Source organism: Limulus polyphemus, unplaced genomic scaffold (genome assembly GCF_000517525.1).
Source record: "Limulus polyphemus unplaced genomic scaffold, Limulus_polyphemus-2.1.2 Scaffold70, whole genome shotgun sequence".
In the NCBI taxonomy this organism is placed as follows: domain Eukaryota; kingdom Metazoa; phylum Arthropoda; class Merostomata; order Xiphosura; family Limulidae; genus Limulus; species Limulus polyphemus.
This window is the reverse complement of record NW_013665680.1, coordinates 340192-353086: the sequence shown is the minus strand read 5'-3', so window position 1 is coordinate 353086 and position 12895 is coordinate 340192. Positions and strand designations below refer to the sequence as shown.

Below are 12895 nucleotides of genomic sequence, written 5' to 3'. Positions count from 1 at the left end.
TAAGTTATTATGTTATAATTTTAGTAATAATCATCTTGGTAACACAATTTTCAGATTTACCTGAAGATGGAACAAGTTATTCCGAAACGTTCAAACCTTGTAAATAAAATATTTTATGTTTTATCACCCATCTTCATTATTAACCTTTGAGTTCCCCATCATGAATACAACATGGACCATGTTTGGCTTGGAACCAGATGTAATTGATGACAATGAATTGGGCCACAAAGACCTGGGGTCCTCCCAGAAAAAATGTGATAAAGCTGATGTTATGTTTTTGAAGGAAGAATTTAAAGGTCGCCATGTCTTCAAAACAACATCACCGAGTCTGATCAACATCTTTAGTGGTGACATTGCTACAGATGATATTGCTGAGGGCCTTCTCACTGCAACAGCAATGGGGTAAGAATGATCAAATTCATTCCTCGTCGATAGACTAATGGAGAAAATGACGAGCTTCCACAAGGTAAAGAGGAAGACATACGAGTCCAATGGATACACATCAACATGAGTGTTTATGTTATTTCATGGACTAAAACAGTTTGCTTTTAACATGTCTGATCAAATTATGTCCATATATATTAGCCCAACATTTTGTTTACTGACATAAAGGGACCCTGATACATAAGGTTTAAACAAGTAGCAAAATCATTTTATAATGATGCCAACATAAATTTTCTTTAAAAAAGAGAAAATGACCTAACTTTTGGTATATGTTGGCAGTTTCTACTATGAGTTATCCCCCTCTTCAAAAATTTTCCTAATATTGTCCAGTCTATTATGGGGTTATCTAAAAGACAGATTTTATGCTGACCCCAAGCCTCGGATTATTAATGATCTTAATGACAATATCTGACAGGAGGTTCAATATATCCCCTACAAACATTCACTGAAGTGATGAACAATATGGCAATCCAAATTTAGGGTGTTATCAGTAAACGTGGAACCTACATTGAACATATGTGAAAAGGGATTATTGGAACATAAACTTTTTCATTAGTTTTTAAATAAATTCATTCATTATTTGGTAATCACCAGATTTTGTCCTTGTTGTGGGGCCACTTTAAAATGTGTACTTTTTCTGGACACAGTCAAATATATGCTTAAATTCAGCGGGTACTCTCGTCTGATCTGAGGTCGACAATTCTCTCGCATGTCTCTTTGACTACCCCTTCCAACCTCCTTAGGACAAAACCAGATGCCATGGACAATCGTGTACATGTGTTTGGTTCTAGTTCATTTCACGTGTTTGGGCAGTTCACGGCTAACGTATGCTTGAAATAACCATCAGATAAAAAAACAAAAAACAGAGCTGTTTTACGACAGAATGTCTTCTACCTTCATAAAAGTTGAAATTAAAGTCTTACACATTTTTTCCAAATATCTGATATAATGTTGGCTTTATTTTCACTCAATTATTTCACTACTCAACATTTACACAAGGTATACATTTGTTTTCCTTTTGAGAAGATGTATGAATCTTATTAATGTAATCAGTAACATGCAAATTTTTTTAATCTGCCAAGTACCAGTTAAATTTGTTCATACAATAAATTTAAATTTTGTTCTCTATTTAGTCCTTTTCAAAGCACCTGAGTATTAATTATTTTTCATCTCTTTCATGTTTGTAACCAAAAGTAAATTTGACCTAAGATGCCCAATTCTTGTTGATCACTATACATAAGAGACGAATACATTTCAAGTAAAATATATATTCTTTATGGTGATGTTACCTGCAGACTTTAAAAAAAACTACAGACGTATCACCTACAGTAAGACCTTAAAAACATACTACTTCTCAGTAGTTGTCTCGTTCAAAACAGATCGTTCCATACTGAAACTGTAACGCTTATCTGTCAACTGTTTGGTGCTGTCATACTTCTCCAGATTTTCAGTACACTGAAATACATCGCTTAAAACATCAGTAATTTGATCTTGACTATTTAACGATGCATGTACGGTGAAGGGAACCCCGTCTACTCCACAAACACCTTTTGACAGATGAGTTTCACATCTTGAAGTAGATGGCTAAATTAAAAGAAATAATTACTATATAACAGAATCATCAAAAAAATAATCATGCAAAATATTTTTAGAATACCTTGTTACTATACTTACTATAAACAGTGTATTACTGCAACTTAATAATTTCAACTACATTGCATTGTGACACAAAATTTTAGAAAGGTGTCATGAACATGAAATAAGTATGTTATGAAATGATGAGGAAAATTACAAAATTTCATGTTACAAGAGTTTTTTCCCTACATTTCTATCAATTAATATGAACTTCAAACCAGAGCTAGCTACATGATTAGAGAGAAACAAAAATCAACCTGGTACTGGTAATGACTACAGCTAACTAAGTATACTTTTCTTACATCCTTTTTAATAAAGAATATAATGCATTGTTTCATAAGTTAGGTACCTCACTGTTTAATGATACTTTAAGCACATAAACTAAGAATAGTCACTTTGTATCTATAGTTAACTCAGAATTGTGTGTATCTAAAATACTATGAACTAAAAATATTTACTGTGTATTTAAAATGGTATAAACTACAAACAGTCACTTTATATTTAAATTTGTATTAATTAAGAACAGTCATTTTCTATTTAAATTACTAAATTTAAAAGTAGTATGTATCTAGAGAAGCTTAAGCTAAGAGTAGTCACTTCATATTTAAAGTAGTATAAACTATGAATAATCACTTCGTATTTAAAGTAGCATAAATATAAGAATAGTCAATGTGTATTTAAAGTAGTATAAATTAAGAACAGTCACTATGTATTTAAAGTAATATAAAGTGAGAATAACATATTTAATATACTATAAACTAAGAATAGTCGATATGTATTTAAAGTTGTAGTTTTTTCTTATCCCTAGATCATTAGATCAGGTCATGAAAAGATTGTACATTTACTAAACTGACAATCTTCTCCGAGTCATTATAAAGTTCATCAGATGTAGTTTCTAAACACATTAGTACATGGTTAGCACTTGCTTCCTCTCTACTGCATTTTGTACAGGCAGAGTGGGTTTTTATTCCATTTTGAAATTTTATATGCCTGAAGTGTCTGGATTTATGTCTTGCTATGAGGGTTGTATTTTGTTTATTTAAACTGTTTGTGACTGTGGTGCCAGGTTTACTTCCTGAGCACCAGCTGTGATTTATTTTCTTATACAATTCCTCCATCAGTTTCCTCTTTAGTGTTTGCATATAGTGTACATTTACTAAACTTAGAATCTTCTCCGAGTCATTTGGTTTTTATTTCTGGGACTTTAGTTCATAACTGCTTCCATTGCCAGGACATCAGATTTCTCATTTTCTGGGACTCCAAAGAATCCTGACTTCAGTAGACTTGTGTAATTTGCTTAAATTTCTTGCAATTTTAATGAGAATTTATAAGTTACTGCTAAAACCTATTTGATTGCAGCTTGTAAATCTGATAATACTGTACATTTTATGGGACAAATCTTATATAAGAGGGAGATAACCTCTTTTTCAGCAATGAGTTCAGTCTCGAAAATGGGAGTGCCAATTAGGTTGGTATGTGACATTTCTAGTGTTGGATTCTGAAGATGTATAATATATTCCTCTTCCAGAACCTCCATCTTCTAGGAGGGAGTCATCCATATAGATAATAATAGCATCCTTGTCAATGCTGTTGATGAGTTCTAGACTCAGAGATCTGAGACATACTTGATGTTCATGCGACTTTCCTTAAATCTTCTCCAGGTTAGTGTTTATTATTTGGATATTTCTGTTCCTGTGTGGTGCAGGTTTTGAGTATTTGCTTTGTTTCAATTAGCATAATATCAGGAAAGTGTTCTCTTATTTCTTGTTTTGGAAATTTTTGTTTTATTCTAGTTTTTTGTTTCCATTCTCTAATTTGTTGTCCTGTTCTATGTTTAGGTTGCAAGGCTCAATCTTTTATTCAGTGCCTTGCAAGTCTTCAACCTCCTGTGCTGGTCATGAATATTAGTTATTTTCTTGCAAAAGACATAACTCAAATGGCCAAAAATATTTATCATATTAATCTCAGACCAGTTTCTAATGATTACAAAGAACAAAAGGTGCATCGTTACTCACTTTAGTGATATAACACAAAAAAATCTTGAAAACACATGTTGCAAAAGTCTTCAACCTCCTGTGCTGGTAATGAATATTAGTTATTTTCTTGTGAAAGACATAACTCAAATGGCCAAAAATATTTATCATATTAATCTCAGACCAGTTTCTAATGATTACAAAGAACAAAAGGTGCATTGTTACTCACTTTAGTGATATAACACAAAAAATCTTGAAAACACATGTTGCAAAAGTCTTCATCCCCTAACATGATTATGCAGTTAACATTTGGTTGAAGCTCCTTTGGCAGCAATGACAGCTGAAAGTCATTTTGAATAACCCTCCACAAGCTTTGAACAGTATGCTGGATGTCATCGATCAACAGCAATTTTCAAGTCTATCCACATATTTTCAAGTGGATTTAGGTCTGGACTTTGGCTTGGCCGGTCAAGGACTTTAACCTTGTTTCTCCAAAACCATTCTTGGGTTGCCTTTGATCTGTGTTTGGGATCATTGTCCTGTTGAAATATAAACCTTCAACCATGTTTTAGTTCTTTAGCTGACTTCTTCAGGTTTACCTCCAGTATCTGTGTACATTTTGCATTGTCCATAATCTCTCGAATGCATACAAGTTCTCCAGTACTAGCTGCAGAAAAACATCCCCACAGCATTATGGACCCACCACCATGCATGACAGTTAGGACTGTATTTGCTGGGTCATAAGCAGTGTTGGGTTTCTGCCATACATACCATTTGTTATTTAACACAAAAAGTTCTATTTTGGTCTCATCTGTCCATAAAACTTTCTGCCACAATGCTGTTGCATTACTGAAATGTTTACAGGCATAATCCATTCATGATCTAAAATACATCTTTGTCACTAATAGTTTACTTGTTGCCACCCTACCTGGCTCTAAAATTTGGAGTGTCAAAATAGGGATTTGTAGCTTGATGAAATAATATCAACACCATGTCTCAAACCTTAAGCTTGTTTGTTGACTTTTTTTGGCAATTGCATTTTCACTTTAAGCTGTCTATGTTGTTTCTATAATTTTTTGAAGATCCCTATTCCCCCATTTTTAAATTAACAATTTTTAATAATCTTATTTCTTTACGTACATCATGGACATAAATCTGTATAATAGCAATACTGTCCTATTTGAAATAGTTTTGATTAATAAAATTTTAAGATGTATATATATATATTCATGCCTATATATATTCAATGTGTCATAATATAATATGAGGTGTACAAAAATAAGCATTTTTAATATTTCTTATAGTTGTTATATTTTCCCCTTCCTTTCCCTCCTCTCTGCAGGCAATAGTAGGGCCGGTTACAGTTTTGCTGCAGCTGGCCAGATTTCCTCTTAGAGTGATATTCTGTACACTCTACAAGGTCAAAAAATTTTAATCAATAATGATGAATTGATTGTATTAACATATCTTTCCCCCTTCATTTTTGACGGTGCTTGGATTGTAACCCAATGATTTGATTTTGAGTCAAACTGGGAGCAGAAATTTCTCCTTTATCTTTTTTCGTGTTTAGCTAATGCAAGTTTGCTTTCTTCTTGTAGTAACCAATAGAGTCCTCCCCTTTTCTTTATTGATTCATCCAGGTTATCAATAATTTAATTATAACCTGAAAACCAGTTGTTTTTTTATTCCTCCAGGTATATTGTATTTAGCAGTTTTCAACAGTTTTTGCAGTTGTTCCAATCATTTTCAATGTCTTCTATATCATTGGTCATTTTTAAAAATACATCCACATGAGTTTTGAATAGTTGGTTTTATTTAAGTTCCAATAGTATCTTTCTTCCTGTTGATGAAAGTTTTGAAGTGATTAAGATAAAAAAGATTATCACTTCCAATACCTTGAAAAGTGTTCCACCATAGTCACTATACACTATAGTCATGTCAAGAACGTCTAGGGTTTCATACGAGTAGGAGTTACCATAATTCATGATTATTAGTCATAAGTTAACAAGGTAATACCAGAGAGTATTCCTTTGGAATCCATTATGCCAGGACTTCTCAAACTAGGGGTCGCAACCCCTCAGGGGGGTCACATAAATACTATTGGGGGGTCGCAGAAACATTTGAAAAAAAATTTTTTTCCATAAATAATTAGGTAACTACAGTTTTTTTTATCTCTATACAAAAATGTACTCCTTATGGTGCTTATATATATTGTAAAACGTCTCAATGGTATTCACTTTGGTAATCTTATTTCTTATCTTCTTTAGTCTTTAGTAAAATGTTCTTTGGTATTTACTTGTTTCTACATTTAGTTACTGTTAGATTATGACTAAAGACTATTATACATAGTGTTAGTACCTATTGCTTTTATGACATTAAGTGAAGGATCGCGAAAAACTTTGTCTGATTCAAAGGGATCGCAAGTGATAAAAATTCTGAGAAACCCTGAGTTATGCTATGTCCCCATAAAATGTGTTTACTATTTAGGTGTCCTACAATTATAGTATTTTTGTCAATGAGATGGGTTAGAATATCGAGGTTTGTTCCAGGTTTGCTTGGGGGTTGGTAGACATTGAAGATTTTTAAGGTTTGGGTTTCACTTAGAGTAAGAATGGTCACTATATATTTAACGTAGCATAAACTAAAAATAGCATGAATTTAAAGTAGTATTAAGTAGGAATATTGTGTATTTAAAATACTATAAACTAAAAACACTCACTACGTTTTTGAAGTAGTATATGCTAAGAATGGTCATTTTGTATTTAAAGTAGTATAATCTAAAAACAGTCACATGTATTTAAAGTAGTACAAACTAAGAATACTCACTTATATTTCAAGTAATATAAATTGAGAGTAACGTGTGTTTAAAGTAATACAAGTTAACAGCTGTTTTGTATTTAAAGTAGCATAAAGTAAGAGCAGTCACTGTGTACTTATATTAGTATAAGCTCAGAACAGTCACTGTGTACTTAAAGTAATTAAGTTACACAAAATACATTACCTGTACAGGAAGAGACTGATCTACAGAGCTGCACTTGTTTTCTGTAACTGCTCTTTCATCTACTGATGTGCGTCCCAAAATAACAAACCCATCAACTGTCTCTGGTTTGTCTTCAATGATGGTTAATGGTAAGGGTTCGGATTGTTGAGGCTTCTTTCGGCCAAATACGTTGCTTAACACCTCTAGCATTGCAAAGAGTCTTAAAAGGCAAGAAAAATAACACTTACCATGAACCAAAAACACATTACACTCAACAAGTAAATGTGTACTGTAGCAATAAAATCTAAACATTAAAGAAAAAAGAAAAATGTCCAAAATCTTGTGTAAAAATCATATAAAAGTTATAAATTACCATATCCTTGTAAAAATATTACAAAAATAACTAAAAATCTGTCAGTCATCTTTGAAACTTATAAACAATAAACCTTAAATGATTTACAAACAACAACAGAAACACAAAAAAATGTGGATATAATTCATAATTTGTTAGGAATATTATTTTATTTCTGTATATTTACTACTTGTATGATAACTGAAAGTTAAAACAGTTATATAACTTTCTATTTAATAATTAACAAAAAATATCAAGTTGAATATTCTAACATATTTATATAATAATAAACTTAAAATACTACTTTTTATGGATAGTGCCTAAACATTAATCACACAAACAGTCATTGAAACTTGTATAATACATTACAAAACCACACTGTTTAAACTTTCAGAAAACTTGAAATTGAGATGCACAGATATACAAAAACCTACACATTAATCAAAATCCAAAAGTGTCAAATCACTTCTAAGTGATGTTCCTATACATGCAAATATATCTTTCCAGATTTTAACAAGAGGGAATCCTCAAGTCCGGCAGCACTTGAAATTATTTTAGGCAGGATTGGAGTAAACTAATTAACAAGACCTTTTTTTCAGCTATATTTTTGTGCACCAGCAATACCACGTGTGGGGAGCAAGTATATCCAATTCGATATTATTATTCATCAGGATTTCTATCAGCCTACCCTCAAATTGAAATTATTTTAGACAGGATTAGAGTAAATTAATCTATAAGACCACAGTCATGGTAAAATACATTAATCAAAAGGGTCCAAAACTGTAATTAGATCTCATATCTATCAAGAGATGGAGCTATGAGCTAAGAGTTTGTATTTGAAAAAAACAAAAACAAGAGCTGTTCTATGAGCCGCTATGCTATGGCTAAAAATACTTTCAATCATTCTTATGTTTCAAAAACAAAAATATACAAAATTAGAGGTATATCATATATCAGTTAATCTAATGTTAATATTTTCCTTAACTGAAAATGTATTTCAGGTAGATACTCATCTCTCCACAGAACTATTACCTCATGCATCAGTTGAGAAGATTTTTGTGCATGTCATAAGCCTTGAACAAAACTCCCATCCATGCACCTATTAATATAGACATTGTCCATATCCCAGGAAAGTCCCTACCTCAAAGTAAGAAAAATTTTCACCTTTGAATTATGGAAATACCAAAGATGGTTCAAGTGGGACAGCTCTCAGACAGCTTGCCTACTTTCCATCTTCATGGCAATGACAAAAAGACAAGAGTAAAACTCCAGAGTTGAGTCAAGGAATTAACTATGGCATTCTAATCACGTGAGGCGAGAAGTGAAAAGAAAAAAAAAAACACTGAGAAAGCATCTGTGTCAAAGAAAGTCCATAAACGTATGAAGTGGAAGACCAACTAGAGCTGGGAAATTAGTGTAGAATTTTTTAATCATTGGGCTCATTAACCAATTACATTTAACTAATTGATTATTCTCATATGAGACTAATCTTCCCATTTTCAGCTGTTTTGAAACATATTTTTGAAAATATTTTCAACTATCTTAGTTTAATATGATATACATCTTTAGGTACAACAATTTATGATTAAGTTATATTTCTTAATCTTGAAATGTTATGACAAGCTGAAAATATGGGTAATACCACTCCAAGAAACGAGTTGCCTCAAGATGTGGATGAAATACATTTACAGGAGTTTGGGGTAAGGCTTTATAAATATTTGAAAAAGAGATGACTGAGTGTTTTTCTTTGTTTATTTTAGTGTTGTGAATTGGATAGCCCAGATGGACCAACAGATCCCTTGTTGACCTTAAATTTTGTTATTTTACGGTATTATAATAATACAACTGAATTTTTATTAATGTTAGTAAACATTACTTTGATTATAAATCAGACAACTACTAAACATAACAATGACTAGTGAAATTACTACCAGGTACAGGTTAATATAAGTTGCATACATTAATTTTGGAGAACGAGTTTAATATTTTATACAAATACAATTAGACTTAGGGAATCGAGCATGTGGTTATTTTAGGTGCACCTTTACTGTACAAATGGAGAACAAAATTAACAGCACATACCGCTTCACTTATTTGAAGGAAAGGAGAATAAGATTATCATGGCCCATAGGGCATCAATTAATGTCACGTAAAATAAACTATTAATCCAAATTACAACTAAATTTATTATTGTCATGAAACTAATCAACTAAACAAAATAAGTATTTCCAATTATCCCAACTACCCAAGTAATTACTATTATGATTTCTCATTATTGTTTTCTTGTAATTCAAGATTGTTCAACTTCATCGATTAGTCATTATTTTGTAAAGAATAAAGTTCCAGTATAAAGTGAGCCAAAAATGTGTTATTTTGAATCGGCAAAATACCAATTCAACATATTGGGCATTACACTGTCATCGTCCATCCCACTATTAATATAATTTTCTAATCTGTACATTTCAAGGGCATAACCATATTCCAGCACTCAGCTTACCCTTTTGTTGGTAACAGTTACATGATTCTATTATCTTTCCATTTTGTGTCATTTGCTTCACACATCATCTATTTATTTATTTATCTATGAAAGTAAATGACATACAATCAGTAACTGATTATACAATTAATAGGGAGAAAATAATTGCATCTTATGTAATCAGAGTATTTACAAGTTCATATATACATACATTTGTATTTGAGAGATTTTATGGGCTGTTGAAAGTAAGTATATGTACATTTACTATTTTTCATTAATTTTACGTGCTTCTGTATTTGTTTATTGCACTCTGCAGAGGGGCTGCTCACTGCATGATTGTATTTATTTTAATTAGCTTAGATGTAAAGGTTGCTAATGTATTAACAATATTTAAAAGAAAAAAGTTTTCCAGTAAGAACTATAATGTGGTAATTCATGCTGTACAAATGTTTCATAATATTTTGCGGTCATTAAAATTACTTATATTTATGTTATTCTGACCACAGTAAAGTGTCATTAAATATGAGTTAATTTCTTTAGATTACCTTTCCCAAAATATTTGCACCCTAAATAAAAATATTAACCAGTTTGGTGTTGTTTTAAATACATCACTTAATGATACTGGACAAGAAGGACAAACACAAAATATTGACATTAAAATTAATATTTCAACCTTTTCCTGTGGGGAAAAAAAATAAAAATAAATATATATATATATATATATATATGCATTATATTTACAAATGTAATGCACTACAACACTAAACTATAGTACTAGAAAACTTTTAACTGAGTATTTCACTTTAAGAAACCTATTCTTATTTTTACCTGTAGAAATATTTTTTTAAATTACAGGGGAAGTTTAGTAGTGGTCCTCACAGTTAATCAGATATTCTTAGCCTTTTTTTTTTCAAGTGAAAAACGTGTCTACTATACATTGAATTTTAAAGAAATATTGACAAAACCAGTTTAGTTTAAGTTTGAAACTTATTATAAGTTAAGTACTCAAATAATTTGAAAATATGCTGTATGTTGTTTCATTGGGAAAAATAGGAAATTGTGATTTTCACCCCACAAGCATTTAACACTCGATTTTCGTTTTTTTTTGGTCTTCAATAAATTTATCACCACTGCCAACGTAGCAGCGATCTGATAGTTGTTCTAGAAAATCAAAGGTGAAACTCCAACACTGCACTACAGTGTAAATTGTAAGAGACACGTGACATGAATTTTAGGCTAATATCAGTATCAGTTATACTTTTACACTTTGATATTACAAAATTACTCACAATCACCTCTAGCTTCTATGTTAAAGATACTTACTATAAATCAACTAAGTTAAATAACTAATAGTAATAAGAAAATGTAACTTCCATTCTTACTCAGGATTAATTAAGTAAATGACAAAAATGAACAAGAAGTAGAAGAAAGACAAAGAAACATGCAGAGTCAAAATGATGCAACTTATGGTTACACTTACAAATACAATAGATTTTAAAATTCAGCTTTTAAAAAGTTCAAACTTATCAACAACTTATTTACATAATTTACAATACATCTTGAACTAAATATTATAAAATGATAATAATAATAAGATATATTTTTAAAACTATAATTACTTTATATAAGTTGATCACGTCGTTACAATTTATATATCACAGTACTGTGTGAGGACTAAAAATAGACACCTGGATATCAGAAAAAGAACTAACTTAACATAAATCTATAATTTAAATAATATGAATTTTACAATAAAATTACAACATCAATTATCGTTAAATAGATAAGAGAAGAGGAATATTTTTATTTAACACTGACATGAAAATATTAATAACGTTTTGAGAGAAGGCACTTGTCATACGCTTTCATTAGTGTATTTGAACTTTAGACCTCAAGGTAATTGCATTCAAAAAATTAAAACAAAGATAATATTATATTTCATATAAGTATTATAGTCATAATTAATATAAATAAATGTATTTCTTATCGTTATTATCCTACATCAAAGAAATATTTTTTTGATGTTGTGATATTGAGGTATATCAGGCGTTTCGCGCCATGTGAAATTAATGTAGAATTATTTCCTTAACTTTTCGTTTAATCATATTCCAACGAGTGTTGGCAGAAACCAGATAAACCTTGAATTATCTCGTTCTAGTTACCTTTCTGTATTGTTCTCTAACAGATAGTATCGATTTGCCCGTGGGTATATTGTTGCGACTTTATGTCTTGGAATCGGATAATTTTCCGGTATTTCTCATGCTCCAGCACTTAAGTGCGAGTAAATTGAGGTGAATACTTGGTGGAACTTATGAATACTCCAGTGAGTATTCTAGTCACTCAAGCATACATATAGATAGATTTCTCTTCAGAAAAGTGGTGTTTGAGCCGAAGGGGGGTGAGTCTGGTACTAAGGCCCAATGCTCTGCAGGAAGGGTATTTAGATCTGAGATAATTCCTCTGCTGGATTTTGGACTTCCGTCAATACTGAAAAGGTTCCTCACAGCCATCACACTTCTTCCTCAAACACCCAGAAAGCCTGAAAATATTTTACCCTGACATTGAGATTAGGCAGTCTAATAGTCCAAATGAATGGGAATCATTTTGGGTGATATGCCCTTCAAGATAGAGAGATAAGAAGTGCCATTGGTGGATGAGCTCAACTGACATGAGCTATTTTGACAGCTGGCAAAAGAGTGAACAATGGGAGAAGACATAACCGATGATCAGTAGAGTGGTGGAGATACTGTCCATAAAGAAAGTTACATTTCGTCAATCCAAGCATCCGAGATGTAGGGTTGTTGGCTGTCGAAAGTTGTTATCCTGAGCTGACTTGCCAGCAAGTGAAACAACGAGTACTCTTGAGTAACCATGATCTGTGGGACAACAGAGACCCTCCCTGGAATAGAAGACAACGTACCAAGATGACCATGGATCATGGAGAAACATTGCAATTTGCAGAGTAGATAGACAAGATACACTGAGTGGTCACAAGTAAATAGACACCTAATTTTTCGTCATTTAACTGATTTCTG

General features: G+C 31.6%; 1 protein-coding gene across 1 annotated transcript; it reads right to left on the bottom strand.

Moving 5' to 3' along the window:
- Positions 1–1381: 1381 nt before the first annotated feature.
- On the bottom strand, positions 1382–11340 carry LOC106465805. Its single transcript, XM_022394074.1, has 3 exons — positions 11243–11340; positions 7054–7252; positions 1382–2028 (listed from the first exon to the last, which is right to left on the bottom strand). Exons 2-3 carry the CDS (start codon positions 7240–7242, stop codon positions 1792–1794), a joined length of 426 nt encoding a protein of 141 aa, XP_022249782.1. The 5' UTR covers positions 7243–7252; positions 11243–11340; the 3' UTR covers positions 1382–1791.
- Positions 11341–12895: the final 1555 nt, after the last annotated feature.